Raw genomic sequence first — 27,885 nt, 5'->3', positions numbered from 1 at the left:
AGCTTTTCGCAGGGCCTTCTCGAGAAACCATGCCATGAGCATTCATCTCAATCTGCTTACGATTGGGAGTATCCTTTGGTATGGCGTTCGACTAGGCATGCATCTTAATTTCGCGGATCAATCGCGTTGAAAATGGCATACGCAGTAAGGAAAACAATGGGCACGATACAGTACGGGTCTGGTTGCGGATGTTGGACACTCATCCGAGAACAAGGGTGGGTTGGTTTGGAAAAGTCATCGTGTTAAATTAAACGGAAATCGTCGACGATCCATTGCAATGCCCAATTCTCAATGCTCGCAGAGATTGAAAGAACCGAATTGGTTCTCAACCGCTTCCACCATGCGTGTCCTTTCTTTCATCAGATCCAAACGGAGCTCCTTTGCCCTCTTGAGACTCATCGGGTAGTCTGAAACTTCCTCGCCAACCATATTGACAATCTCCTGGGGGAGGCCCCTAAAGTTGTACTCGGCAAGCCTCTTCTCGGCCCACCAGTCGTGCTGCTGGGGCGGCACATTCCTTGTCGAGCAGATGCGGTTGTTGGGATCCACGAGCCATAGTACGATGAACCTGCGATGCCCCGGCTTGGTGCGGTCCACCAACCCGAAAGAGCCAACAGCATGCTGCAGGGTGTTGGGGAACACGAGCATGCGGCCCTGGCGTGTCGAGACGCTGCCGAGCTCTTGGATCGCCGCCGACGAGTCAAAGCTTTCTACGCCGAAGATTTTCTCGAGGCCCTCAAATTCGCCTTGCTCGTAGGAGAAGTCCATAGCGCTATCTTCGCTCTCAACCTCTTGGCGGAACGACAGTCGCGACTCTGTAACGTTCTCGACGTCGTAGTAGTAGATGGCCGTCGCTACAATGTGCTCATTCTTCATGCCCTCGACGTGCCAGCTGCCGCCAGCGTAGTCGGGCTTTTCAGGGGTAAGCTCGATCGAAGACAGTTTGACAATGACCTGCAGGCCTCTGTCTCTGAACTCCTTCTCAATGGCGACATCGTAAGGTTTCTGCTTGGCGAACTCGTTCTCCTCCGTATCGGTGGTCGTCACCTCAATGTTGCTCGAGTTGATGATTGGCTTTTTGGAGCCCTCCTTCCACTGCTCATACGTGGTGCTCGTGCCAGGCTCGGGGTGAGGGAAGTGGCGAATGCGTTTCCATTTAGCCGTGAGGGCCTCTGAGATGATTGACTTGAACTCGTATCCGTTGCGATTCGCATGACTGTCATCCTCGACGATCGTCTTCAGCCGCGCCAGCAGAAGAGTGCCTGGCACCGTTTCTGGATTTGCCGGCCAGTTGACTTCCTCGTCCGAGTCATCTTCGTCAATCTCGTCGGGATCCCTCTCAAAGTCCGCACGGTCTGGCTGCGAGAGATAGGCCTTCACGCGTTCCCAGAGCTCGGGAAATGCCGCGTCATTGACTGATCGGGCCTCCAGATTCGTGTATTCCGCCCAATCCGGGAATTCGGGCTCCGTGCTGGCGCCGTACGTGAGGATCCGTGGCGGAGCGCGGCCGCTGTGACTTCGGACGAGAGCCTGGTTGAACCAGGGCACGGAAAGACCAATGAGCTTCTCGATGGTATGGTACAAGCTTTTATGCTTCTCCGGGTGGAGGTTGTTGATGTAGGACGTAATGTGGACGTCTGTCCCAGTGTCGCCCTTGAACTCAACCTCGCAGGGCAGCCACTGAAAAAAGCTAGACCAGAACCTGCCATCGATGTTGCGATCGGCGCCAACGATAGGGGCCACCTCGCCGAGGCCGGTCGAGGCGAGGAGGTCATTCAGATCAACGCGACCCCCCTGGCTGAGGACTCGAGTGATGCCGTAGCGTAGCGCAAAGAGAGAAGGGTGGACGAGGTTCAGAACCTGGTCGTTTGAGCCAGGGTGATAGTCCTTTTGCTTCTCGGGGACGTTCAACAGCGGCGCAACCCCGGCTTTCAACTCGTCCGTGAGTTCGGGGCTGACGACGTCGTCGCCCTTGACGCATCGGCTGGCCGTGTCGTAGACCAGAACCGCACCAGTGGCCTCAAACGCGGCTGCCTTGTCGCGGAGCTCTTCAACGCACCAGTCCCAGGCCTTTTGGCTGATGAGCTCGTCGATGGCGCTGGCCTCGGCGAACCACTTGCTGGTGATGTCGTCGTCAAAGATCTTGACTTGCCAATTCGGCTTGTCCGTGATAGCGTCCATGAGACGCATCATGGCTCGTTCGCGGACTGTCAGAATGTGGGCACACCAGCCGTTGATGCCATGGCTGAAGGGACCGCTTTGCCCCGGGTGGGAGTATGCGGCTTCGCCGGGCTGACATTCCTCGTCGAACATGACACTGTTGAAGCCCGGAACTCGTATAGGACCATTTCCCGAGTTGTCAAACGCATGCTTACTGACAGTATCTGAGGGAGCCATGCCGTCGAACGAGGTGAACGTACGTGGGAGGAAGAAAGGGATCCGAAAGTGTGAGAGTGTCTTGTGGAGGTAAGCCCGCATGTGTATCGTGTTGGCTGTTGAGAAACAAGACGATGGTTCCTGGTCTATACGTTGACCTTTTATGCTGAGGCGATACCCCTCGTTCTCAGGATTCTTCGCCAGTAGCCTCCAGGCTGCAGCTGTGGGTCGGGTCGTCACAAGTCAAGGATGTTGAAGCTTGAATGGTGATTGTTTGTTCACGATCAAGGCGGAGGAGCACGTGGTTCAGCGCCCGTCGTGACACCCGCCGACATCGCGAGGAGGGGAATTGTTGCCTGCGGCTGAAGGCCCGTGCAGGAGCTGAAAACGCCCCTTTTATCAGATACATTGTGTATCACCCGTTCCTGAATTATCGTTATGCCGATCTCTTATAGATGCATTATTCCTCTTTTCGGTCTCTCATCAAGCCGTAATTCCCTCTTCCTGCTCGATCTGCTCTTTTTCCAGGCACCATTTGTCCTGCAGCTTCTTGTCTAGTGTCTGCGCGTACACCTCCTTTGGCCACCATTCACCCCAACTAGTCAGGAAAATCTGTTCGGGGTCTTCCGGTAAGTCGTCGCGGTCCAGCGCGCGCAGAATATTCTCGGCGCCTTTCGCCCTTGTCAGTGCCTCGTTACGATGATCTGATCAGGTCTAAGAGGGGTCAAGCGGCACACACCTTCGGGGATGGTCTTGGCATCAGGCAGACCAGCGGGGATCATTCCTCCGCCCCGCCCCAGGCCCGTCCCTGGGATGAGACCTGGCGAAACAGCCACGACGGTGCATTGTCCGGTGAGTTGTCGCCGCCACCATTGCGCTGCCAGAAGGTTCACAAGCTTGCTCTGGCAGTAGACTGTGAACGAATTGGCTCCCGATCCGCCGAGCAGGTCTTTATCGAGCGCGCCTGGCCGTTGAGCATTAGCAGATAGTTGGGCAAGAGGGCAATTCCGGCAGAGAGCCTACTGATTTCAGGAACATTTCGCACTGCACCCGAGGAGACGAAGACGACACGTGATTGGGAAGCGACCAGCTTTTCGCGTAATTGGTGCAGGAGGTAGTGTTGTGCTTTCGCTGGTCAGCAGTTCGTCTTTCACCTTGAGGTGCAGGGAACGTATACGTACAAAGATGATTGACGATGTAAGACTCGCACCACTTGGATCCATGGGGGCCAGGCTCCTCGGCGCTGTTGGAGATGGCGGCATTGAGCAGCACGTAGTCGACCTTCTGCTGGCCCAATGTCTCGAGTGTCTGTTGAGCAAAGGTCTTCACACCCTTGAGGTCTGCGAGCTCCAGAGGCAGGACCGTGACATTGTGCTTGGACTCGTCGAATTTGAGGTCCCCAAATGCCTTCTGGGCACCCTCAGCGTTCCGCGCGCCTAGGATAACGCGGTAGGGCTGGGTTTGCTGGAGAAGCTGTTTGATAGCTTCGAACCCCTAAGAGGTGTCTGTTAGTTCGTGTCCAGGATTCTAGCATTCCCCGCCTTGCTTGGGGCCCTCCATTGTGGTCCCTCGCAGGGCACGACTCACGAGTCCAGAAGAGACGCCCGTGGCGACGATGGTTTTCGCGAGTGCAGACATGGTGGGGGAAAGACCAGAGGCTGAGATGAACGCAACAAGCTTGAATGAGCAAGCTGGACCTGGGGAAGCTCTCAGTCTTTAACATGAAGCTCAGCTGGGAATGTGGGGCTACACAGATCCATGGACGCGGACTTAAGCCCTGGAAAAGCCCCCATGAGTCCATGACGCATGCAGTTCACCAAGTAAAGCTCTGCGACGCTGACCAATACAGAAAAGCGGCACAACGGCAATCTCACGTCAGAAAAGACAGGCAGTCATTTCATTTGCAAGTAAACAGCCAGAGTAGCGGGTGAGACATGGGCGCCCTGGATTGGTGTAAGCCGACTGCATGAAGCGGTGCCCCACCAGCAACCAATGTAAAGGCGACTAGCAGATCTGTGTTGCCAAAGTCGCTGCGAATGTTAATATTCCAATTCACACATGCAAGCAATATACGTTCAGGAGGCTTTGAGCTCTGCTAGTTAGTGAAACTTGGATTTGCTCGGAGTGACTGGGCGTTACTTGTGACCTTGGAAGATGACGTTTGGAACGCAGCAGTTGTGATCACGAGAATGAATCCACTTGCGACATCGCACTACGGACAGTCCCGAGTAAAGATGGTGTGAATCCTCAGCTTCATTCATTTCGCGTTGCTGATATGCTTCCTGTAGTGACTTCCTTGGGCAATGGATATGCACAGTTCTTCTCCATTGATATCATTGTTGTCGGGGCAAAGGGCCAAATCTTCCCTTTCGCTCTTGCTCGGCCATCCATTTATCAGAGCCAGCACTCAACGACGGATCTCATGATATTCAATAGTGTCCCTGGAGGTGTATTTGCCAATAACACCCTGCCGTCCGGCCGACTCGTCGTTGCCCATGGCGAGAGAGCCTGCTTTGCGAGGACACATGCAAGCGTCGTTGTCACAAACAGAGTTGCGAATAGGGTTCCATCGATCGCAACTGACAGGATCCTGGTCGCGGCTCTCGATATTGTTCTTGCACTGCCAGTGCTTGAGGTCAGCCTCTCCGTATTTGGTCTGACGCATCTTGATGATGTCGTTTGATATGTTTAGGTCTGCTTGAAAGGGTTGAAGTTTGTTGCTACTCTGATACTTGGTTCTTGAGAGTATTTTCTTGTGGTTTTGGTGTTAAACTTGAGAGTAATTTCTTTGTTATTTGGTACTAATCTTCAGAAACCAGAAGTCAAAGATACGATTTTATACATCCTAGCGAAATCTTGGTAGCTTGGGTGAATGGCTAGAGAACGCCCTTTGCTGGTGATACCGATCTGAACTGGTGAATGGAGGACCACCAATTCACACTCTGAGCCCGCATGAATGTCTGGCATCTTGTGGTACGTCAGGTCTGGAATATAGTAATCACAGCTTACTGAGTTATGATTGTTCTTGTTTTGGTGTTCAGTACTTGGTCTGCACTCAGACTTGCAGCAGGCCGCATCAATCAGGTGAATTGCTTGACTCAATCGAAATTCAGTCCCTGTCTTCTATGGCAAGCACCTGGGCCCCGATTTGACGAGAAATCGACACACACAGCCGTTGTAATGACTGGAAATAACTGATGGAATAGTCACTGTCACGGGTTAGACCCGTTGAAGTTGCGTAGGTCTGGGGTCTGTAATTCTATGAATGCGTCCCAGTTGAATCAACGCCATATCCTTTTTTCTCAACTGGGCAGCTGCCGTAAGGCACTTACGACTGTATTAGGGCTGTCCCTAAGCCCCTCTAGAGCCGGCCACAACAGTCACTTACGTATTTGATGTTTTACCGAAAGACATAGTACAATGGCAATTATGGGAGCAATAAGTTGACAGGAATTGTGTCGGTTGGGTAGTCAGAATTCATACTTGGGGGATTTCCATTGACTCTCTCTACTGAAAAATGGCCAGCAGCCATGGCTCAGCAACATCGTCTAGGCATTGCTTTACGTTGCTCACTAAGATTCACCTCGCTGTAATCATCCTGATCTGCCAAGGTACGTCTTAGTACACCACAAGCACTTCGTTTATGAGACTCTAAAAGCTTCGTACTAACTGTAGAGCCTGAGCCAGAGTCAGCCAAACTGTCTTACCATTGGCATGATATCTTCGCATCCGACGGATACTTAACACACCACTACAGGCTTCGCTGACTTCCGTCGGCTGTTCTTGAGATCGACCTGCATGCTTCTCAATCGGAATGCGGGGTCTCTGCAAACTCTCCAGGAAATAATCCTTTTCGTGGGGTAATCCAGCGGTTAATAGGCTGATTCGTGGCGATTGGCGAGCAGATTCGCCGTATTGGGGCATGATGCCCCCAATACTACTCAGCTCGGTCCATCTATGAACGAGACAGATCTTCCGAGCGATCAAGGTGGGAGAGTGTAACTAGGTAAGTGCTCGGGATCCAGAAGTTTAAAAACACTGATATCCGTCTAGCTGGGCCGAAGTGTTCATGACTCGGCTCGAGCCGAATTCCCCATCCATTGTCGTCAACATGAAACGTTCGCTGACCTTTCTCATCCTCTGCCTGGCATTGCTTTGTCTCGGCAAGAAATCATGTCGGTCTGACGACGATTGTAGCCTGAACGGCGTTTGTTCCTGCAATATGGGCTGCGTCTGTGATCCAGGCTGGCGAGGTGTTGACTGTAGTGAGTTGGATCTCCAGCCTGTCGAGAGGTACACAGGCTACAACTACACCAACATCACCATGGACTATTACTATCGCGACGGAGGCGGAAACTCCTCTTGGGGCGGCCAAATTATCCAGGATCGAGAGGATAAGAAGCTCTTCCACCTGGTCATCGCCCAATTTCCCTACGGCTGCGGCCTGTCTGGATGGCGGCCTTTCAGCACGGTGATCAGAGCTGAGTCTCGAACTGGTCCTCGAGGTCCGTATCACTTTGCACAGGAGCTGTTCAGCACCTTCCATCACAACCCAACGACGATATGGAGCCCCGCCGACGAAATGTACCTCATGTTCTTCATCGGATTTCCTTGGGAAGTTCCCGACACCTGCAAGTCGACGAAGAGGAACAACACGATTTCCGTTTCTAGTTCGCCCGACTTGCGTACTTGGGGCGAGTCCTACCCTTTAGTCGTGAATGTCACGAACCCTGCTGGTTGGCCTCTCTGGACGCCAGAAAATCCAACATCGGAAATTCTCTTGGCCGCTGAAAAGAACAACATCTACCATTCTGACAGGTGGAATGGACCGTACGAGCTCGAGGTAGAACCCGGCAACATTGAAGTTCACCCCAGTCTCCGCAGCGAAGACCCGTTCTTGTGGCGCGATAAACGGGGTCATTGGCACATCCTTCAGCACCACATGATCGATATCCCTGAGGCAAAAGGCCCTCACGTTGGGGCTCATGCCTATGCCAGAGAGTGGGAGGGTCCGTGGACATATAACAACATCACGCTGGCGTACAACACGACAGTGGAGTTTACAGACGGAACAAAGACAGACTACTACCGTCGAGAAAGACCCAAGCTGTTCTTCAGCGATGATGGGGAGATGACGCCGCTCTACCTTGTGAACGGTGTTCAGGAATTCAATTCAAGAGCCTCTTACACTCTGATCCAGCCTATTGGAGCCGCATCTAAAGAGTTTGAGAAATCTTTAGGTTTTTGAACTAGGTTCCGGGAGACATGAATCAACTCTGCGGGAAATTGCACGCTGGCGAGCACATCCACCTGCATTTTCAAGTCAGCAGTCTTTCAACATACTTGAACGCGAACCAAGCTAGCATCATATGGGAGGCGCAGTGGAAATTGCAGATGCAAAATTCAAGCTGTCCGTGGCAGGGTTATGTGATCTTAAACCCGTTCGTTGACTTGATGCTGAGATACGCCCCCCCAATTCTTCCCCTTCGTCAATCTGGATCCCGTCCGGCCCAGGGAGAACCTCTGACAGATATCCACCTATTTGGACTGTTGGCTTCTGCGAATGCGAAGGACCGTAGGCGCTCCTGATAAGTCGTCGCCCCCGGCAAGCTCTCCTGCCCATCTCCCCACACTGCTGCTAGCATCAACGTGGCGCGCAACGTGTATGTCGCGTCGTTGCCAGCATTGTGAAGCTCATGCGGCCCGTAGGGACAGCCAAGCGCCGTCAGGGGCCCTGCGAGGGAATATCCGCTCGTGGCACGTTCGCGTGCGAGGACTTCTCTGCTGAGAGTGTGCGTGTCTAGGATGGCGGCGACAGTCTTTTCCTTGTACATGTTGAACCCGATCCTTTTGAGGGTAGCCAGGTCGCCGTCAGTTGAATGGCCAACGACAATGACCTTGCGGAAATTGCGAGCGTCGGCCATCTTCTCCCCGTGCTATCGTGCTATACGATACGCACCACGTTCGTGATGACATGAAACACCTGCCCAGCAGCTATGCGTACTGTCTCAGCAAACTCACACTCCTGAAAGTCAGTCACATCGCATCCCTCAAAGCCCCTGGATGCATTCAGAGTTGATTACTGATGGGTTCTGATCTGTCGCTTGCGTGGTAGGCCTCCAGCTGCTTGGTTGAAAACGTGTCTGGTGTCAATAGAGGCAACTCCGACTTCCCTGATTTTGGGTTGATCTCTCTTGTGATCCAGGATAGCTTGCCGGCAGCTGTGTGATACTTCAAGGTCCAGCGATACAATGACGGCATCAAGAAATGAGCAAGTCGCCGCTGGCTCAGTCAGTCTCAGTTGCAAGAGCAACTGTTCCAGACCTTCTTGAGCCCCCCTCTCCTTCCTCTCCTTAGGCGCAGGGCAGGCAGGCAAGCGGGCTGCAAGAAAGATCAGACGTACTGAACCCTTCACCCCAGCAGCTCTACCCAAAGTGACTGCACAACACTGCTGCGAGACAACTACTAGATCTAGAATTATAGGAGCCATTGATAAACAGGTCAGTATACCATGCCCCATCTCAAAGGACGGCCTTTTGCCTGGAATGAAGTTCTGAAGTCGTTGCAGTAGTGCAAGGCCGGATAGCTGGGTAGTGGGAATCGTTGTGGGGAGAGGGACTCGGTAGGTCTCATTTTTATTGCAACCCGCTTGCCAGGTAGAGTAGCATTCACCAAGTATTTCCATAGCGCTATAGCAGCTGGCAAAACGAATATCGCCAGTTATCACGAGGGTGTTCTCATAGACCTCCAACCACTTATCAATCCCGTCGCCCACCGGAGACAAAATCTTGGAAACCAAAAACATACAACACCAGGTATTCGCTGGTGGTCACCCACCCAACTACTAATCCGGCCCTCACATGGATCATGGTTCGGAGAAATGTCCTCCAAGTATGGCAAACTTTTCTTCCGAGCATGGTAGAAGGGTCATGGACCTGCGGCCGGGTACAGTGTGTGTTTTGACTTCCGGCACGGCTGGTGCCGATGACATCCAATGATCGTGTGCAAAAATCCCAGCGGCAATGCATGGAGCCCGCCGCTTTGAATGCCATGCTCAATATCCTAGGGACATTCTGAACCCCCGCCCATCAATGAACCCCCTGTTCAATTTAGGAAATTGCCTCGATCCCCAACTAGCCATTGAAGTCGCGCTTTTGACTACCTTATTTTGCATGGTGAAGGAAGATAGAAAGTCACGTGATCTCTCACATATTTCCCAAGGAAATGTTGATCTCTGACATTTCCTCAGCTTGACCTACACGAATGAACGCACACTTCTAGGCTTATCACGTGACCACGTCCTAACCTTGGCCGACTCGTCCATCGACGGAGTAGATCTCCACCGTTCAGTGTCACTTTATGGAGCGGACAGATGAGCCCTCATCTGCTTGTTTCAATCCTCCTCATCAGCAGCCATAGCAACCTTGAAAATCTGACCGGGTGAATGAATGACTTGATCTCTTTTCCTATGGCAGCACAGAATTTCAGAGGGCTGACTGATAAACCTGCAAAAAGCCAGGGTGGGGAGCGATGCATATTGCATGTACGGTATTATGCATACATAGCGTCCCTTATCTTGCATACTGGCTTAGCTGGGCTATGTGGAAACCGCAACCATACCGTTTCAGCACTAAACGTCACCGTCTGGACACCGTCTACATATCAGATGATATGTAACCCACCCCACCCTGACAAATCACAATGTGCTTTGTCACCTCATAGCGAGAGGTTTATATGTAAAACATTTAGGATCAGAGCCATCATCGATCTTTTTGTAGCAAGAAATTTGAAATGTCTTATGCATAAGGAGGGGGGACAGAAACAGTAAAACGACTTCATCTCCGACGTATGCAATGGGCACGATACTTGAGTGAAACCTCAAAGATATTGTTAATGCATAGTGGTTGTGTCTCACTTCAGTTAGGCAAGCTTAGCCCAGTTCCAGGCAGAGCCAATCGCCGACAGGGCATCAGTTACTCACGTCACAAGGAAGCAAAGGCAGAGCTCGTATCAAAAGTGGCAAATGTAAGGTCGCCTTGAGTGCTCCGAAGACCATGAGTGAATGCTGAGCCAATCTGCAGCTTTTTCCGCAATGTGCTAGACTTGGACCCGGATGACATCTGGCTTCGGCTCTGTGACGGAAATCCCGAATCAATAGGATACTGCCAGGCCTTTCTTCACGATTATGTCGTCAACTCATTGGAGAAACGGGTCAGTCTTGGACCAGAAGAGTACGAGCTTGCGAGGACTGTGACTTGCACCAAGACGATATTGGAAGTTTGGAAGGGCTTGGTAAGGCATGCCGACGATCACGTTCTACAGGCAAAAAGGAGAAGTGATCCAAAGAAGTCGGCGCACTGGACGCTGTCGGTGTCAGAGCGTTGCACAGGACCAGTGTCCAAGATCAGCCTGGTGAGTCGCCGAGGTGCCGTCCGCAGCGCTTTATCCCACACTTGCTGAGGTCAGAGTTCGCTAGTGGATCCGAGAGGGACTGACAGACTCGCTGGGATTACAACGCGACCAAACGTTCGAGAAGGTGGAGATGACCGAGAAAGATGTCTTGTTGATTTTGACGACATTGTGGCAACGGGCAGACGATATACCCTGCACCGCATCTGAACGCGTTGCCTTCCACTTTGTGGTTCTGATGATGGCCATCGGAGGCTTTCGTCAGGGGACATTGACGCGCTTTCTGTATAGCCAAGTCAGACTGGATCTGGTGCAGGATCCATCCTGCAAAGCTCCCCACCGACTGGTAGCTACGCCTACTGTGTTGCACAACAAACAGCAACACAAGAAGGTGATGAATAGTCAAGACCACAAGTCAGGCCGCTCTTTTCAGAAAATGGCACTTGTAGCCTGCTGACTTGTGATTTTCCAGACTGTCATTTAGCGTGACATCCATGCCTTGCCTTCTTACCGACCTCTCGAGCTTGATCATCAGCAAGGCTCTCAAGGATAAAGCATTCAGCGGAAAGTATGGCTCCGCTCTCGAGATGCTGTCGGTACCAAATCTGCAAGGACAACATCTTATACCACTGCCGTGGGATAAATCCATGCTGGAACGCCCCATATTCGAGATATCGCCCCAAAAGTACCATCAAATATGGCAGCGCACTCTGCTCGTGCTAGGCTGCCGAAGAATGGATCGCCCCTACTCCTTGCGCGTAGGCGCGGCTGGACGAGTGGATGGTAAGACATGCAACGCCCTACAATGACCACCAAGAAGGTCAAGCTGAACACATTCAGGATCCTTGACGTCCGCAGTACGTAGTCACATCATCTCGAATACGGAGGCTGTGTTCCGAAAGAGCTATCAGCCAGTTCATACAAAAGAGAACCTGGCTGCTATCGCCTTTTCTACTGTTGCGGGAGACAATGAGCTTCTTTTCGAAACTCTTCGACAGTCCCTACTCACACGTGATGATAACGCGCCTATAGACCCGCATCCAGAGGATTACGCAAAGTGGAATCAGCGGAGCGATATACAAGAGCTCGACAAGCAACTTGCCGAGGTCCCACGTACAACGGCAGCTGACAAAGAGAACGCACAGAGGATTGCATCTCGGCGTGGCCATATTGTGGCGACACTGTCGAAACTCCAAGTTATGCAACGTCGTGAGGAATACTTTCTTGAGGCCGACAGGTTAAGAGGCCAGGGACGTTCAACAGAGCACCTCGTCAGCAGAACGATGCGTCCGAAAGCCGGACGCTATACTGTCAGTTCAGCAGCCGCGACGATTATCAGCCGCTACATGGTACGATGTTCGGGAATCGACATGCTGGCCACGACAAAATACATTGACCTCCTTGTCGCTTTCCTCTCTAACAGATTCTCGGAGGTCGAGCACCTCGAAAGCACTGCGATGACAATACTCACGAGTCATGGCATCGATAAACAGGCAGACAAGCAGCTTTTCTTGCAGCCGCCGACGATTGAGCCGCCATTGCCAGTGGAGAAAGGACACATAGGAGTCAACATGGCTACTGAATATCGGTGTCTGTTCGGTTGTAAACCACTGAGCAGCAGATATGCTCTGAACAGACACGTGGCAAGCATTCATAGAGACACATTTTCAACACCGTTCCACTGCCCCGAATGCTTGTCGCAAGATAAGAAAGAAATCATCATCAATGGGCTGTCCGAATGGATCATCCATGCTACGAGATACCACGGGAAACGCAACGCACCATATTGCCCTCAGAAATCGTCGCTGGCTAGCTCAGGGCGATCTCGCCGCATCAGATCATCCCAAAAGGCGGAATGCAAGCTTTGCCAGGGACAGTTCGCTGCCGGCAATGGGTATTCAAGGCATATGAACTCGGCGCACCTGCATCAAGGCCTCTTCGATGAGCCTTTTTCCTGCCCGGAATGCAAAATCGCGGGGGTAGAAGCTTGGATCGAAGGGATTGAGTGCTGGCGCGAACACACTTGGGAAGTGCATGGTTACAAGGGCCAGACAGGGCACAGGAAGTCTGATGAAGAATCTGAGGCAGCTGGGCTGGGCGGGATGGGTATGGGGAAGAAGAACATACGGGTGTAATCCCAATGGCGCTATTGCAAAAGACACCATCTGTGGTACCTTTTTGCCGAATTTGAAATCGAACAACATGCGGGCGCTTAAAAGCCGAACACGAAGCGGGGTCCCGCGCTTGACTCCCCTTACGCAAAATGGCAACAGGCAATGAGGTCCGCCCTCTGTATTTATGTGTAATATATAATACAAAGTGGGATGTCTGCGAAAGAAGTAACAGTTTTCGCACGACGAATAAGCCGCCCTACGAAGTTGCGGTCGCGTTCGCTTTGACAACATGTCGAAACGTCAGCAGATAACTCCGCTCCCCCTGAAGCCGTACGACCTAGAGGAGATCCGCAAAAGTCGGAAGCGTGCAGCCACCAAGTTTTCCAAGCGCCGCAAGACGTTCTTGCGCAGGGCGCATGATCTGTCGCAAGATTGTCAGGCCAAGGTGTACACCTTCATCGAATACAATCGCCGCACATGGGTCTTTACGAGCGAGCCGGATCAAGCGTCATTTCCGCCTACAAAGGATGAGATTGTGAGCCGAGATGCTTCCGAAACAGGCCATACTTGACTGACTGCTCATAGCTTCGAATCTACCCGCTTCCGGAGATATTCATACCTAGCATGTTCTCCACCTTGCCTCAGGTTCACAACGACAAGCATGACGTGGTAGATTCCGCGCTGTCAGACAGGTTTGATACTCATGTCGCTGATCAATGAGCACCAAGCAATCGTAGGGATTGCAGGCGAATGCCGCCAATCGTTCGACAGAGGCAGTTTGTATGGCGGGCCGGGCAATCGAGTGAGGACCAGACCGATAAGTCCATCGAATTGCAGAACTGCGGCGTAGGAGGCACGCGACAAGAGGAACAAGAGAACTCGCACACAGCAAGGACCCCCCCTCGTATCTTCCCTCCTCACTGAGGTATGACGTGCAGTCGAGGCCCACTGTCACCGCTGCCGACAACTATGCGGGAGTCGGGTTGACTGGTCTTCCATGGCGGGCGCGGTGCTGGAGGATCTGCCTTACCACTCGTCCAAGATATGCCAGGCTCTCCGTTCTTCTTTGATCCCTGTTACTACGAGTTTTGAGTTGAAATCAGCGCCATCGCAAATGGGCTATCGTCGGGGCCGCTCTGCATGCTGGCTTCCGATATCCTTCAAAGGCTCGTAATTATACGATGGTTGTCGTTGGAACTTGGGATTCTAGGATGTGTTGGGTGCTTCACAGAGGAAACCTCAGTAATAAAGATCTTAAACCTGGGCCACGAGCTCTGTGGCACGTGAATGACACTTACACAGACATGTGTTGATCAACATCGTGCCTGGTCGCAGTTGTCTCTTCATGAGGCCCTCTGGAACTCCTCGGAGACTGGCCTTGACATCCAGAGTAGCCCACCTTCAACGTCACTCCAAGCACCATATTCGTGCCTCTGACCATCACTACCCGAAGCGCTAGGGGCCTGCCGTCGTTCTCCCCTGCTCGTGAGTCGATGAGAACAGTGACGTGACGGCCACGACTAGCGGAGGGACAAACTGAGGGAAGCGTGGCTTACTCATCGTAGAAGTCTATCTATAAATACAAAGGCTTTCCCTTCCACTTTACACAATTCATCATCCTCTCAGCACAGCTCCTCCTTCCACTCACCCTGTGCAACGACCAGAATACACGCCATGAGCCTTTGGAACACTTTGAACTCTCCAGGCGAGAGGCCTCCAGTCCCTAATCGAACAACTACCGCAACGGATAAGCAAGTTGTGCAACCACACATCGGATCCGTCAAGGTTACTTCCGTGCAGTCTTCAGACAACCCCGACCATGACCATCGTTCAGTCGGTCAAGCGGTCTTGTTCGCCAAGGAAGCGGGGCAAACGACGACCAGTCGAAAAGTCAGCAGGCTGACCCCCGACGTGGCGACGCCTGCCGCTCTCCCATGTGGCCTGCTCGAAATTGGCAAGACCGTAGCCACTCTCAGTGACGCATCTCTCCAAGCTGATCTTCCGGCTTCTTACAAACCAAAAAAAGCACGTAAGCGATGCCCCATGAAGCCTCATAACGCAACGATGGAGAAGGGTCCGTAGTGACAAGTTTTCCCCACCAGCGTTGTCACGGTCGAAGCCGGGCATTACCCAATCTCGTCCCAAAAAACGCGCCAGAGAATCACCGTTCGAGCCGAAGCCGAAGAGAACCACCATCACAAAGGCTGCCAAGCTCAGTAATCGCCAGGATTTTGAGGTAGAAGACTTTCAGGGGTTCACTCGGCAGCCAGACGGATCCATGACTTGCTTGGCGATCTGGGCTCCTACAGAAATACCACTTAGTGATGTAGTTGGTCCAAGAGCAATGGAGATTTGCGAAGAGGCCATTGTGTCTAAATTTGGCGCGGAGGAATGGGCGAAGCAGAAAGCTGTTTGTTTCGGCGAGGCTCCAAACCGCACCATGTAAGCAGCCCCATCAAGTCTGATTCGGGTGCGGTAGATGGTTTTCAATAGTGTACTTGTTTTGGATTTAATGTACGAGCTCGTTTGTTTGCACACACTCTTCCTTTATCTTATATTGTCAGGAGACTTTCCGACCGGTCAGTTTCACATCTGCACGCTCCCTACTCAAGCCTCACTCTCGGCTGTCTTTATCATAGCTCTTAGCCTTCGGGCATATCCTTACGATTGATCATCAGCCGAAAGTTGTCTTGGTTCTACCAACATCTCGCCGGCCTGCCGTGCATCTGCATGTGGCTTGTCAGGAGGCACGTATGGAGCCACCGAACAGGGGGGCTGGTTAGGGGGGAGGGACTGCGAAAGCGCATATATAAGGGCTGCGGAGGGCCAGAATTTTTATAGATGTAGTCCTATCCCCTGCCTAACAATTGACTGTGGATACCACTTGCGGAAGACCTCTTCACTATACTTATCCCCAACGCTCTGGCAGGACTCGTGCCCGGCATACCCACTTAGAAGCTGAGAGGACCACAGGGAGCTGTGTCAGTGCCCGTTATCCGTAGTGTTAATCTGGAGTTGATGCCGAACAACCAGCTGCGTGGGTAGCCCAAAACACTGTGGCCGTCCACCAGCGCTGGATCGTCGAGTTGTAGCCATTCCATGACGGGGTGTCGTTGCATGAACCGCACTAACGCAAGGACTGCCACACGTACGTTGGCAAGATATACTGAGCGAAGGTTGGGACAGTCCAAGTGATCGAGAGGGATGACGGTCAGTCCATTGTGGCGGCAAAAATTCATTTGGAGGTCTTGCAAAGCGGGAAACAAGGAAAAGAAGGACTGGAACATTGCAGGAGTAGTGTTTGCCATGTTCATCGATTGGATGTCGAGCTTGGTCACGGAACCCAGCGCCGCGTGCAGAGGGGCGATGGACTCAAGGTTCAGTGTGCCTTCAATCTTCACGTCCTGGATGCGGGCGTAGTTAGGAAGCACTGTCAGAATCTCACTCGCGAGTCGATCGACTGCGTTTCTCCGGCACGGGGATAGCCAGATCTGTTGGCACAGTCGGGTGAGTTGGACGTTTTTCTTCGGTTTCCGCGCATGGGAACAGGCATGGGAGATTGTGATCCGCTCGAGCTGTGGCAGAGAACTCAAAATCTGGTTCAGTCGATGGATGTCCCCATGGCGACTTCTAGACCCCTCGTCCGCTACGAAGTGACGATAGCGTCGGAAGGCCTGTAAAGCTTTTTCCTTCTTCGACGGAGATTGCGACACAAAAGGGTGCGCTTCGTACACCTGGAGCGGGTGAAGCTGCCACGCTTTGTAGTCGCACTTCGGCCACTCGCCATGATACACCGTGAGAGCTCGTGTGAGCGGACTTGTTTGTTTGATGTGCGCCAGACCCGACAGTGCCGAAAGGGTGTTGAGTACGCAGAGGTGACGCGAAGCCTCGGACAAGCAGGCATGGTTGAAGTGACTGGAAGTCAGTGCCAAATTGAGAAGGCTTCGCGAGTCTAGATACGAGACGAACTCGCGGATGATCTCATAGGGCATCCCTTCCATGGTGAAGGTGGGCGGACGCAGGCTGGCCCAATTCAGCGAAGGCGCAGGCGCAGGCGCACAGTAGCGTAGATATGGCCGTTGTTTTTCTTCTCCTGTTGAGGCTCATCCTGGATTATCGCAATCCTGATTAAAGCATGGCATGATTATGGATTTTGAGTTTCTCATGGACTGTAGTGGGAACCTGTCAGAGTTTATTGTCGACTACGTAGGCAGTCACAGTGGACGGATGGGGTCGCGGTGTGTCAATGAGATGCGTCATTCAGCGGGCGATGGTGGGTGCACAGCGGCGCACCCTGGGTCAGATCCGACCTGAGGCTTCCCCGCTGAGCGAACACACTATAGCCGCGCGGTTGCGCAACCTGGCATGAGATGACCACAGTACCGTAGAGACTCAAGCCGCTGCGGAACGTTGGAATAAATCAGATTATTGACCATTGATTCATGGCTTTCTAATTTGCACTGATCCTATCTCTCCCAATCAACGCATGGCCGATGCCGGACAGGCTGGACAGGCTGCATGGGCTGGACCAGCTGGACCGGCCCCCTCAGGCGAGAAGTAGTCTCTGGGCAGAACAATGCATTGGCTCCATTTCATGGTGGATTAAATACTGCGTTGCGATGTCCGCTTGCAATCTCTGTGGAAGATGACGTTTGCCTTGATTGAGTATTCTGACTGCTGATTGTGCCACGCAAGCCGCATCCGAAGGAGAAGCACGTCTCACCCCGCTCACCACGTACGGCAAACGAGTTATGCGGACAAGCGGCTAACAGCTTGCAAGATCCATTTTGGGTGTAGATAACCTGAAGCCCATCGACCTTCGCACCCAGTCTTCATACTCAAGAAAGACCTCTTCCACAACGCTGATGACCTCCGCTATCTCCCTGGTTTGCTCCCGAAGCACCTGTCGTTGGTAACCTCCCTGTTCGCGCAGGATTTCCAGGCGTCCGTGATTACTGCGCTGCTTGTCGCGCAATGCGTGTACTGAGATCCCTCCCGACTTACTTTCCCATCCTCACCATGCGTGTTGACCTGGTCATCGCGGAGAGATCCGTTTTACCTACGTCATCAGAAGATGGGGGAGAAACCCAATTATGGCCACGCCCGTTGGCGTTGCCTCCACGGTGCTCCTCTCAGAAGCCTCGGGACTGTTCCGAAGCGGCGTTGGATGCAAAGATCAAGGGTCTTCGCGACGAGAACGACAGATTGAAGCAAGAGATGTATGCGAAGTCTGGCCTTTTGTTTGAAAGCAGGGCATTGGTATAGTAACCCGAAGAGCTGGGTCGTAAGCGAAAGGCACATCAAAAGACTCGAGCGCGTCGAGGATGTGAAGAGCAGCGGTGAACCGGCCGGCATGGCAGGCATACTCCAAAACAGACACTTGTATGCCATGATGTGGCACCTCCTGCGTGGGGCTGGCACCACAGCGGATCAGCTCGGATATCATCTCGTCATCGGCGAACGGCGAGCGTATGGCGTACGAAAACGGCGTGTAGCCGCAGCTGTCTCTGATGTCGATACCATGCTGGTCAATCAAAAGGGCAGCCACCTTCTGGAGGCCCATGGCCGCCGACACATGAAGAGGCTTGATGTCGGTCAGACGCGGCGAAGCGCCATGGGTGCCAGAAACGAGGCCGAGGATGCGAGGGGTCAGCATACCAAGTGGATGAAAGCCGTGCTGTAACAGGTGGAGAACCACGGTATCTCGACCTTCCTCGACGAGAAGCTCGAGACAGGAGATTGTGAAAGAGTCAGGATACATATCTCTCACTCGAGATTGCGCCGAGAGGAAGTGATCCCGGTAGACCTGCTGGTAGGCGTAGATGTTCAAATTCTCTGAAGGAGACAGCTTGGTGCCTTTCCAACTTCGCGCCTGCCATCATGGCCTTGTTCAGAACCGAAGTGGCGACATCGTCTTCTTGGCAACGCGCTGCCCAGATGGTGGACGAGGCACGCGAGTATTGAACGTTGTTTGCATAGAATAAAGGGGTATAGGCATGTAGCAGTTGCTTGCAGCTTCGTAGGAGCGCCGAGATGGACTTTTGGTCGCAGCGGCTGATGATGCCGTTGAGGAGCTCGGGAGGGAGGCAACACAAAGACCCATGTTGGACGACCGTGCAGTCAGAAGTGAGCTCACGGGAGCCAGTGGGTGCCATGCCGGTCGTAGCGAATGCCATGCCGGTCGTAGCGTATGCTGTGTGTGTCTTCCGTGCCATGGACGACAAGGTCAGCGTTGTGCTCGTGGGTGAAGATAGGGTGGGTGAAGATGGGGTGGGTGAAGAAGAGCTCGAGAGGGAAGGATAGGTCGGTGAGCCATCCTGGCGACAGGCATGCACTGAAAAGGGAGACCAAGTTCTCTTCATATACACACATGCGCCACTTAGCCTCTGGGCTGGCCGGCGGCCACGGCTGGCAACCACATGGTGGCACAGCAGGAAATTATGGCCAGGCCCAGATGCGTCGCGACCTGATCAGAGGGACAGGTTCGTCCAGGAAGAGTACGTCGACGAGTACGCCCAGGACGAGTACGTCCAACGCGAGCCGTGGGACAGACGCGGCGTTCATTGGCTAAGGATGCAGGCACAAAGGGGTAAACAGGGGGGGGTGGAAGAGTGGCAAGTAGAAAGGGTGGGAAAGGGGGAACTCATGGGAACTGTGACGCGCTTCTGTGACACCGGCTTTGTGAAGCCGCTTCTGTCTCCGCCTAGACCAACAGGCCACAAGAAATAGACCACAAGAAATAGACCACAAGAAATAGACCACAAGAAATAGACCACAAGAAATAGACCACAAGAAATAGACCACAAGAAATAGACCACAAGAAATAGACCACAACAGTGATCATGCCCTCTTGCCTGTCGCGCGGGACCGATATGATCCGAGTCGGCCTCGCGACTTCTGCCTCGACCTGTGCTGCCGCCGAGCCTCTGCCGCCTCCCTCTTCTTTCCGACGATGCTCCTTGCCGAGATACGTCACAACATGGCCACATCACGCCAACCCTCGAATCATCATTCAGGTCGCGGCCTGGCTACTCCGCACGGGTGCCTTGGGAGATGCCGTGCTTGCGTCTCGTGCTCCTTGACTCCAACCCTCGCTTCACGCGATGCCAGACGATCCCTCACGCAGGCAGGCGACACGCCATGGCCTGTAGGGCCTAGACTGCATGCCATCTACACCTTCCCTGTTTTTCAACATTCATGCGCATACCTTGGGTGTGTTGAGGGACTGTACGGCAAGTGGGAAGCCAATGTTATAAATCTGGACACGCTCCACCAGTCTGCCGTCTTCATCGCGCCCGCCATCTCTGCTCGACTATACATCGATCCAATACAAGAGCCTCTCAATGATACCCTATACAGGAGCCTCACAACATCGTTCTTCTCCCTTCCACTGCCCTTCGCTTTATGGTGACTTGGGTCCGTCCATATCCTTTCTCACGTCCTTCCACCACATGGTTACTCTATCGCCGCCTCTCCACCCTGCCTCCCTGGACATGGGCACGGCCGCCGATCCACTTGGAGAATGTGCAGCCGAGGCAGTGCAACTTGCCGTGGCAGCCTTGATTCATATGCACGGTGCTGGACATGCTGGGAACGCCGTCGACCCTTCTCAACGCTGCCTTTCGCCAAACATCTTCCAGGACGACGTGACGCAAGTCTCGGAGGCATGTTACGATGGAGATCCGACATTGTCCGCGGCCCAGGAGCTGTATGATGCATCATGGGACAGCCTTATCCCCCCCGACACTCCTTTCGGCCTCACAGACTTCATACCAGATGGGGTGTGTAGCGACATGGCATCTTCTGTCAGTAACATTTGTCTGTGCAACGACGGGTGCGACGCTTGCCTGTGCAACGACGGGTGCGACATTTGCCTGCGCAGCGGCGGATGCGACGATACGGTGTCGCAGGGGGCCTGCTGGGAGCAAAGCATAGACTTCACCGACTTTACCCCGCCCGATGTCTGTCTTGCCGAACAGACTCTGGATCTGGATCTGGTCATGGAGCCCTTGGACGCAACGTCCCTAGAGGAGGCGTTTGCTGAGCTTGGCGCAGAACGGCGCCCTGCGCAGGCCTCGAGCTCGTCTGCCTCGCCAACATTGCCAGTCAGCGCACCGGCGACGTCAGCCGAGCGTGGTCCGCGTTGTAGCGCTGTTGCCGTCCCTTTCTCCAACGACAGCTGCGACAGCTGCGCCCCGTTGTCGCTGCCGTCACCGCCGCCAGCGACTCAAGCAAGACGACCGCTACCGACCGAGGGAAGACGACCGCTACCGACTCAAGCAAGACGACCGCTACCGACACAGGGAAGACCTCGCGAGGCACGGCAGCACGACCAAGCCGCAGTGTTGAGTCAACGCGTAGGACGAACGATGGGAGGGAAGCAGCAGCCAAAGACGGGGCAGAGGAAACCGGGCAGAGGAGAAGTCAAGAAACAACAGGGAGATGTCCAAAAACGACAACGCGCATCAATCCGACGACGTACGCCACAGCAGTGTGAAGCCGGTCAGGAGTATTTTCTGGCATCAGCAGTCGCACTCCAGAGGGACGACCTCGAGCTAGTGTTCAAACCTCAGCGGAGAAGCCAGGTCTGGGTGTCCGGCGCCGGCACGGAAAGGGTCAAGCTTGAACCCCAAAGTATCACAGAGACACCGCGCTGGATGGACGTCCACCCGGGCGGCGCCGCTAGCTATGCTGTCCGGCTGTGTTGGAGCGCAGATCAAAACGTTCTCTGCGGCCAGGACCAGATTCGCGGAAAGAGGCTGGCGATCAGTCGTGAAATGGCACAAGATCTGCTGCTAGCTGTCGGGGAAAGTCATCCGTTAGATTATGAGGCTGTCAAGCTGTTGAGTGGAAGCATCACGACACGACGGGTCACACGGACGTAGGTGCGTCCGCATGGAACTACAAGAGATTGCTGGCGGCCGCACATTGGCTTGACTGAACTTGGCATTGGACTGAGCTTAGTATTAGCCCGAACTTGGTACTGGACTGAACTTGGTATGCTGGGCGAAGGTCACCAGAAGTGGGTGTCATCTGGTGAAGCTTTCTTCAGGGCAGAGACGTAGAGCTGTGCATGAAGAACCACCGCAAGAGTCGCTGTATTTCCTCCAGCATCCTTCTCCGTGTTCGTCGTCCGACATGTATGCAATGCCTGTTATTTGTTCGTATCCTGCGGAGTGTCTGGAATGGTCCTGTGTTTTCACACGGGTGCGAAAACAGCTGAACCGACATCCACATCCATCAGAAAAGCACTCTCTCCTTCACAGGGATGAGTCAATCGACTGGGAAGAAGCTACCAATGAGCAGCATCCGTCGAGCCTGCGCCGCTGGCTCCTTTATATGCTCGTTTCTCTGCAGCTGGCTGACATGCCAATGTGCCCGACGGGAACGGCCACACGATGGCAAGACAACGACAAACAATCAAGATGGTCACGGGAGGCAACCGCATTGGGAAAAGGGGCCAAAAGAGGCTTCTTGCGCTATGACGAGTATCTCTCCTTCCTAGCTATGTCTATCTCTCTTTCCTAGCCATGTCTATCTCTCTTTCCTAGCTATGTCGACTCCTCGCTCTGGCTGTCCTCGCCGCCGGTGCCATGGATGCTCCCACCGTGACTGTAGCTCGGGAACGTGAAATTGCTCTCTTCAACCCGTTCGTGATGCTCCAGGCATTCGGTCAACCATTGATGGCTGACTATCCAGAGCGGCTCCCGGTCGGGTCGTGGATCATGCATGAGGACGTGCTGGACGAGCGAGTCGTGCCGATTGAGTTCCTTTTCGGTGACGCAGAAGTGCGTCAAGACATCTGGCCGTACGCCAGTCCTGTGAGTGCCACCTAGCCTGACAATGGCGCTGCGCACACTGTCGTAGCTGTTACCTCCTTCGGGCAGAGGAAAGCTGCTCGTGAACGCGATCTTGCAGCCTGTGAGCGGGGCATATTTTGGATTCCGCCGCGTATTCATGAGATACTATAACACGGGCAGAAACTTGCCTTGGTCGTATGATCTTTGAAGCCATTCGAAAGGAACGATAGCCGCCTTCAGCTGCATGGCGCGGAAGGCATCCTTGTGCAAATCTCGAATTCTGTGGTCCGTAGAACATAAAACTTGTGTCGTTTCGTGAACCCGCTCATGGTAGCCACCGCCGAGCCTGTAAATCCAGCTCTTGACCTCTTGCAGAGAGATTCCATCAGGCAGTGGGCAGCTCACGGCGATATTCAGTGCCGGAAACATCTTCGGCTGGTGCGGGGCTGTTGGGCTGTTAGCAGGGTATGGTTTGACAGTCGGGCAGTCTTTGGCGCGCATTCGCGACGCGCCCTCGTCTTGTAGACAGACCGCTGTTGCGGAAGCAAACATTCTCCAGGCCCATTTTCCTTTATCCTTTCTCCGCAGGCCAACTACGCAGAAGCCCGTTCCGACCATAACCTCTAGAAATGGCTAGCAGGAAGTCAGTCGTGATCTTCCAAGATGGTTCAGTGGCTTGCGCATGGGGACAAATGGTGAAAAGCGAAAGGCGAATTGAGCGATTAGACCCAGACGCCGAGTGGACCAAAGCACGCATTGGCCGACGGCCAAGAGGCCCACCCCGTCGTAACAGGACTGGGCGGCGACAGTGAGCGAGGCACCACTTGTCACAAGCACAGACCACGTGCTGTCTGATTCGACTTCGGGTCGAAGGAGTGGTGGAAGGCATTGTTCGGAAATTGCTTGTCAAAGTCAGGCTTGCAATACGTGTTTTCTTATTTCTTTTGTTTTTTATGGCATGTGGTGAGGTGCAGATGGTACGTGCCTTGCAGTCAACTGGCCAGAAGCACATACAGACATTCGTAGCGTAGCACAGAGCAGGACCGTCCACGCGTCATGAGTGCCCCACTTCTGCTTCTCGTCCACGAGGCGACAGGCGAATGCTTCACAGGTCCGGTCAAGGTCGTGATTGCCTGTCCACTTCCGCAACATGTGAGCATGCAACTCACAAAGCTTTGGATTCAGTCGCTTGGCGGGACCTATCAGAAGCATGTTGGCTCGACAACGACGCACGTTTGCATTGAGCCGAGCCAGTACTATTCCTCAAGCCACGATGTCAGAACGGCAAGGGCGAGGAACATCGTCCTTGTCAGTCTGGGCTGGCTTCAAGATTCTTACGCCCTTGGCAGGTTCGTGGATGGTTGCGATTACGACCTTGCTGCGTTGTGCGCGCATGCCACTCCGTTGCGTGGGTGTGTGGTTGCCTTCACATCCAGCTATCCGCGACCTCGCGGCGTTTCTGGCTTCAAGCTTGTCAAAGACAACATCGCCAGCCTGGGAGGGCTGTGCGATCAAGAGGGTGAGCCCACCCACACTCTGACACACCTTTGCGCGACCGAGGAGGAGATTCATCGTCAGGGCATTTACGTGAGAACTGTCCTTCAGCGGGCGAGAAGCGACGAGGACAAGGCATTCTATCTCGTCAACCACCAGTGGCTTATGGAATGCCTGAGGCAGGGAAGAAGGGTAGAAGAGGACCTCGATATCCTGCCGCTGGCCTGGTGATGAATATGGTGACTCGCGAAGCAGACGCGGAGAGGGCCAGGTGGAGGGAAAAGCAGGAAGACGGGACATAGAGACGGGGCAAACCGAGGATGGCTGAGGATCGGGACATCACCCGCCGAGAACAGAAAGAAAAGACAAGAGGAACAGAAAATTCTGAACGATGGAGGCCTAAGGTCAAGTTGACCAGGTACCATGCGCCTCTGTGTGTTTAGCACCCACACTGCTGTGTGTGAATCTGCTGAAGGTCTAGTCCTCGAAATAGGGACGACCAGATTCACATGCAACCAAGAGTGCTGGTACGTAAGAGTGCTGGTACGTCAGGTCAGCTTCAGAGCAGGATCACGAACGTTTCTCTATAAAAGGCGGCTGCGCCCAGCGCACACCAGCTTCCAGATAGAACTTGTTTTTCTACTTCATACCCTCGCCAATCAACCTCTGTGATTTCGTCATGCCGCCCGACCTGCCAAGCTTTCCCACGCCCGGTTTGATCAACCCAACTTTAACGACGATGAACCACGAGCGTGGCTCGCAACCCAGTCCGGCTCAAACAACCTCGTCGACCGAGGGGACAAAGAACAAAGAGGCAGGCAAAGAATACCAAGGCGTCTCAACAGCGTCAGAAAATGCACAGACCGTGCCTGACATAGCATTCCAATCCGCCTTCGCATGCAGGACATCTCTCCCATCCCAGAATGCGAGGAGACACCCTGATGTCTTTCAATCGAGCACTATCCAACAACCACTGAACTATCCGGATTCCTGGCCAAGCGAAAGGGACCTTCGGAACATCGGCATCGAAGAGATAAACGGAGACTGGATCGGTCATGACTTCTCGCTCCCCGCGGCCACTCTTCCTGGCGCAGGGGAAAGTGTTTACTGCGAAGGAGAGCAGAAGCTTATTGACGACTGCAACCGCTGCACACTCGCCTGCCGGAACTTTAACAGCGTTATGGAGTGCGTATCCGGCGTAGTACCCACCACGCTGGTGCAACCGATACAGCAGTTTCTGTGTGAGCAGATCATCTATCCATCATCCGGGGGGCTCTCGAACGCAACGAATCGAGATGCTCGACATCGTGTACCAAGCTTCACAGTCGAGGCCCCATTCCATTGCAGGTACGGATATAACATCACGATTGGAGAACATGTCACAATCGGACAGCGATGTTACTTTGACGATGGCGCACGAGTAACGATCGGCGCGAATTCCACAATTGCACGTGGCGTCCGAATCATCACAACAGATGACCCTGGCCAGTGTGATAGACGTCTAGGTGTTCACAGGCTGGCGAAGAGCAGGCCCGTCATAATCGAATCGTCCTGCTCCATCGGGGCCGGGGTGCTCATCTGCCCCGGTGTGCGCATCGGTGCAGGAAGCATCGTTCTACCTGGGACCATTGTCACATCGGTAGTGTCTCTCCTCGAAGAAATAAGGTCTCTCATTGACTGTCTACAGGACATCGCGCCTGCAGCTTTGGCTTTCGGAAATCCCCAGCAGTCTGTCGGTGTGCCCCCGCAGGTACCAGAAGCGCCCTGCTAAAGCGGGTGGGTGAAAGCTCTCCCGCCAGTGGCGCTTAGAAAATGCCCATCACTGGGTGAAGAAGTCTTCGGGGATAGGAATCGGGTGCGTAAAGTGAGGATGATGAGTATCCCGCTACTGCTGCTGCTGCTGCTGATAGTAGCCATCATGGACGCGGGATATCAGTCAAGCCCTAGAGGCGAAGACAAGCACTGTAGTCTCTAATTATGAAGGAGCTCACGTCGAGGCCGGCACCTCCCGTCCGCAAGATCAACGAGACATTCATGTTTGCCAAGACTCTTTGCGGAAAGGAAAGGCGACGTCGCCGGGGAGAAGCATTTCAATCAATACACTGGAGTTGTCACTGCTAGCCATGTACGTTGTAGACCGCTTCCACGCGGTCCTTGCTCGTCAAGTCGATCAAAGGAAACGACAATTTCCGACGAACTGCGTAGCGCTCCGTACGCTCAGTTTCGCCATGGTCTTCATGGATGGGAGCCAGAGCATCTTCGCTTCGTCCACGGATATGTCCGCCTTGACTCCGGCCCGGACATCACTCCATTTGATCCACATGAGGTCAAATTACTGGCGCGGTTTCATGATTGAGCACCGTCACGTCAAAGGAAGCTGCATATGCGGCGATGGCCATATCCAGCTTGAGTATTATGGCGTAATTGCATACCAATATATGTACATCATGCGCATCCTCACAATGGTCTGGTACATTGCCAGGATCAGGTGAAAGCACCGTACGCAACCCGTCATCGACAGATTGATACTCAAGGAAGGCAAACAGACGAGCGGTAGTCAAATGTTGCCTTATGCTTCAGCTGATGAGGTAATTGAGGAGTACGCCATCAGCTAGTCTTTTCTCTAGAATCACAACTCGGGTTGTCTGTGTCTTCGCCCTCGTCTTCATCCTCGTCCTTTTTCTCGTCTTCATCCTCGTCTTCGCTCTCGTCTTCGCTCTCGTCTTCGTCCTCCTCTTCGCTCTCGTCTTCATTCAGTCTGTCGTGTATGTACGGACCAACGTCTACTAGAGACCCCTGTTGCGAGCAGGCGTCTAGCCAATCATGGTTGACAAAGGAGACGTTGGGGAACCGCGAGAAGACAGCTTGTGGGAGCTTGTTGTAAATCGCTGGTGAGGCCACAAAATGAGTAGTATCCGTCGAAATACTAGGTAATAATACCCCTCCAAGATGACCAACTTCTTCCACGAGCTGCGCCTGGGTCAGATAGGGGGACTTGTCGGCTATGAAAATGCCACAGTTATACAAAGGCCTTCTGGGGTCGAATCGAGTAGCGGTGGTTTCTTCCTCGCTCTCCTCACTCTCTTCGTCCTCTGCCTCGCTCTCTTCTTCACTTTCGTCCTCACCTTCCTCACTCCCTTCGTCACTCTCTTCGTCACTTTCGTCCTCACTCTCGTCCACGCTCTCGTCCTCACTCTCGTCCACGCTCTCGTCCTCACTCTCGTCCTCGTTGTCATTCTCACTTTCTTCCTTAATCTCTTCCTCACTCTCTTCTTCACTCTCGCTCTCACTCTCAAACCCTCCCTCACACTCCCCAGACAGGGCCCGTCGTCCTCGAGAAAGATCGTACTCAAAGGGGTCCATCAAGCGGCCAGCTTGCAAGGAATCTAGGAGCCAGTCAAAAGAGACAATCAAATCCCGTTCCTCATGGAAACTAATTGGATGCAATCTTGGATGTTGATCCTCAGAATCGCACATCGCGGAAGTCTCCCTAATGTACTGGATGCAGTGTTCGACAACCTCGGTCGATACTCCAGCTGGCAAGAAGCATTTGATTGTACCACCGAAGGTCTGCGTCATAGTGATGATGTGCTGTCGGGGCTGGATACGGTGTGGTTGCGTCGATTGCGTCTGAACGTGTGCCAGTTGTGTCTCACGTGAGCTGTGCCCCGTCTCTTATACTGGTCTGCCAC

The 27,885-nt window shown here is 53.5% G+C and overlaps 8 protein-coding genes across 8 annotated transcripts; 3 read left to right on the top strand and 5 right to left on the bottom strand.

Moving 5' to 3' along the window:
• Positions 1 to 288: 288 nt before the first annotated feature.
• On the bottom strand, positions 289 to 2,478 carry D7B24_002860 (uncharacterized protein; the record flags this gene model as incomplete). Its single annotated transcript, XM_028637057.1, has 1 exon — positions 289 to 2,478. One exon carries the CDS (start codon positions 2,476 to 2,478, stop codon positions 289 to 291), a length of 2,190 nt encoding a protein of 729 aa, XP_028490972.1.
• A 381-nt stretch (positions 2,479 to 2,859) lies between these two features.
• D7B24_002859 (uncharacterized protein) lies at positions 2,860 to 4,014 on the bottom strand (the record flags this gene model as incomplete). The annotated part of the gene is made up of 5 exons (XM_028637056.1): positions 2,860 to 3,047; positions 3,116 to 3,340; positions 3,400 to 3,501; positions 3,558 to 3,870; positions 3,964 to 4,014. The coding sequence occupies 5 exons, from the start codon at positions 4,012 to 4,014 to the stop codon at positions 2,860 to 2,862; spliced, it is 879 nt and encodes a 292-aa protein (XP_028490971.1).
• Positions 4,015 to 6,487: 2,473 nt separating this feature from the next.
• Positions 6,488 to 7,624, top strand: D7B24_002858 (uncharacterized protein; the record flags this gene model as incomplete). The annotated part of the gene is made up of 1 exon (XM_028637055.1): positions 6,488 to 7,624. One exon carries the CDS (start codon positions 6,488 to 6,490, stop codon positions 7,622 to 7,624), a length of 1,137 nt encoding a protein of 378 aa, XP_028490970.1.
• A 241-nt stretch (positions 7,625 to 7,865) lies between these two features.
• On the bottom strand, positions 7,866 to 8,300 carry D7B24_002857 (uncharacterized protein; the record flags this gene model as incomplete). The annotated part of the gene is made up of 1 exon (XM_028637054.1): positions 7,866 to 8,300. The coding sequence occupies one exon, from the start codon at positions 8,298 to 8,300 to the stop codon at positions 7,866 to 7,868; it is 435 nt and encodes a 144-aa protein (XP_028490969.1).
• A 1,924-nt stretch (positions 8,301 to 10,224) lies between these two features.
• D7B24_002856 (uncharacterized protein) lies at positions 10,225 to 13,619 on the top strand (the record flags this gene model as incomplete). Its single annotated transcript, XM_028637053.1, has 8 exons — positions 10,225 to 10,246; positions 10,311 to 10,401; positions 10,458 to 10,788; positions 10,853 to 11,070; positions 11,258 to 11,568; positions 11,818 to 12,134; positions 13,204 to 13,434; positions 13,485 to 13,619. 8 exons carry the CDS (start codon positions 10,225 to 10,227, stop codon positions 13,617 to 13,619), a joined length of 1,656 nt encoding a protein of 551 aa, XP_028490968.1.
• Positions 13,620 to 20,350: 6,731 nt separating this feature from the next.
• Positions 20,351 to 21,248, top strand: D7B24_002855 (uncharacterized protein; the record flags this gene model as incomplete). The annotated part of the gene is made up of 2 exons (XM_028637052.1): positions 20,351 to 21,041; positions 21,088 to 21,248. 2 exons carry the CDS (start codon positions 20,351 to 20,353, stop codon positions 21,246 to 21,248), a joined length of 852 nt encoding a protein of 283 aa, XP_028490967.1.
• Positions 21,249 to 22,450: 1,202 nt separating this feature from the next.
• On the bottom strand, positions 22,451 to 23,264 carry D7B24_002854 (uncharacterized protein; the record flags this gene model as incomplete). The annotated part of the gene is made up of 3 exons (XM_028637051.1): positions 22,451 to 22,810; positions 22,874 to 23,145; positions 23,231 to 23,264. 3 exons carry the CDS (start codon positions 23,262 to 23,264, stop codon positions 22,451 to 22,453), a joined length of 666 nt encoding a protein of 221 aa, XP_028490966.1.
• Positions 23,265 to 26,800: 3,536 nt separating this feature from the next.
• On the bottom strand, positions 26,801 to 27,556 carry D7B24_002853 (uncharacterized protein; the record flags this gene model as incomplete). Its single annotated transcript, XM_028637050.1, has 2 exons — positions 26,801 to 27,081; positions 27,148 to 27,556. 2 exons carry the CDS (start codon positions 27,554 to 27,556, stop codon positions 26,801 to 26,803), a joined length of 690 nt encoding a protein of 229 aa, XP_028490965.1.
• Between the last annotated feature and the right edge of the window lie 329 nt (positions 27,557 to 27,885).

This window comes from Verticillium nonalfalfae, assembly GCF_003724135.2.
Source record: "Verticillium nonalfalfae strain VnAa140/NRRL 66861 chromosome Unknown scaffold_174, whole genome shotgun sequence".
NCBI lineage: Eukaryota > Fungi > Ascomycota > Sordariomycetes > Glomerellales > Plectosphaerellaceae > Verticillium > Verticillium nonalfalfae.
This window is presented reverse-complemented; position numbering and strand designations above follow the sequence as displayed.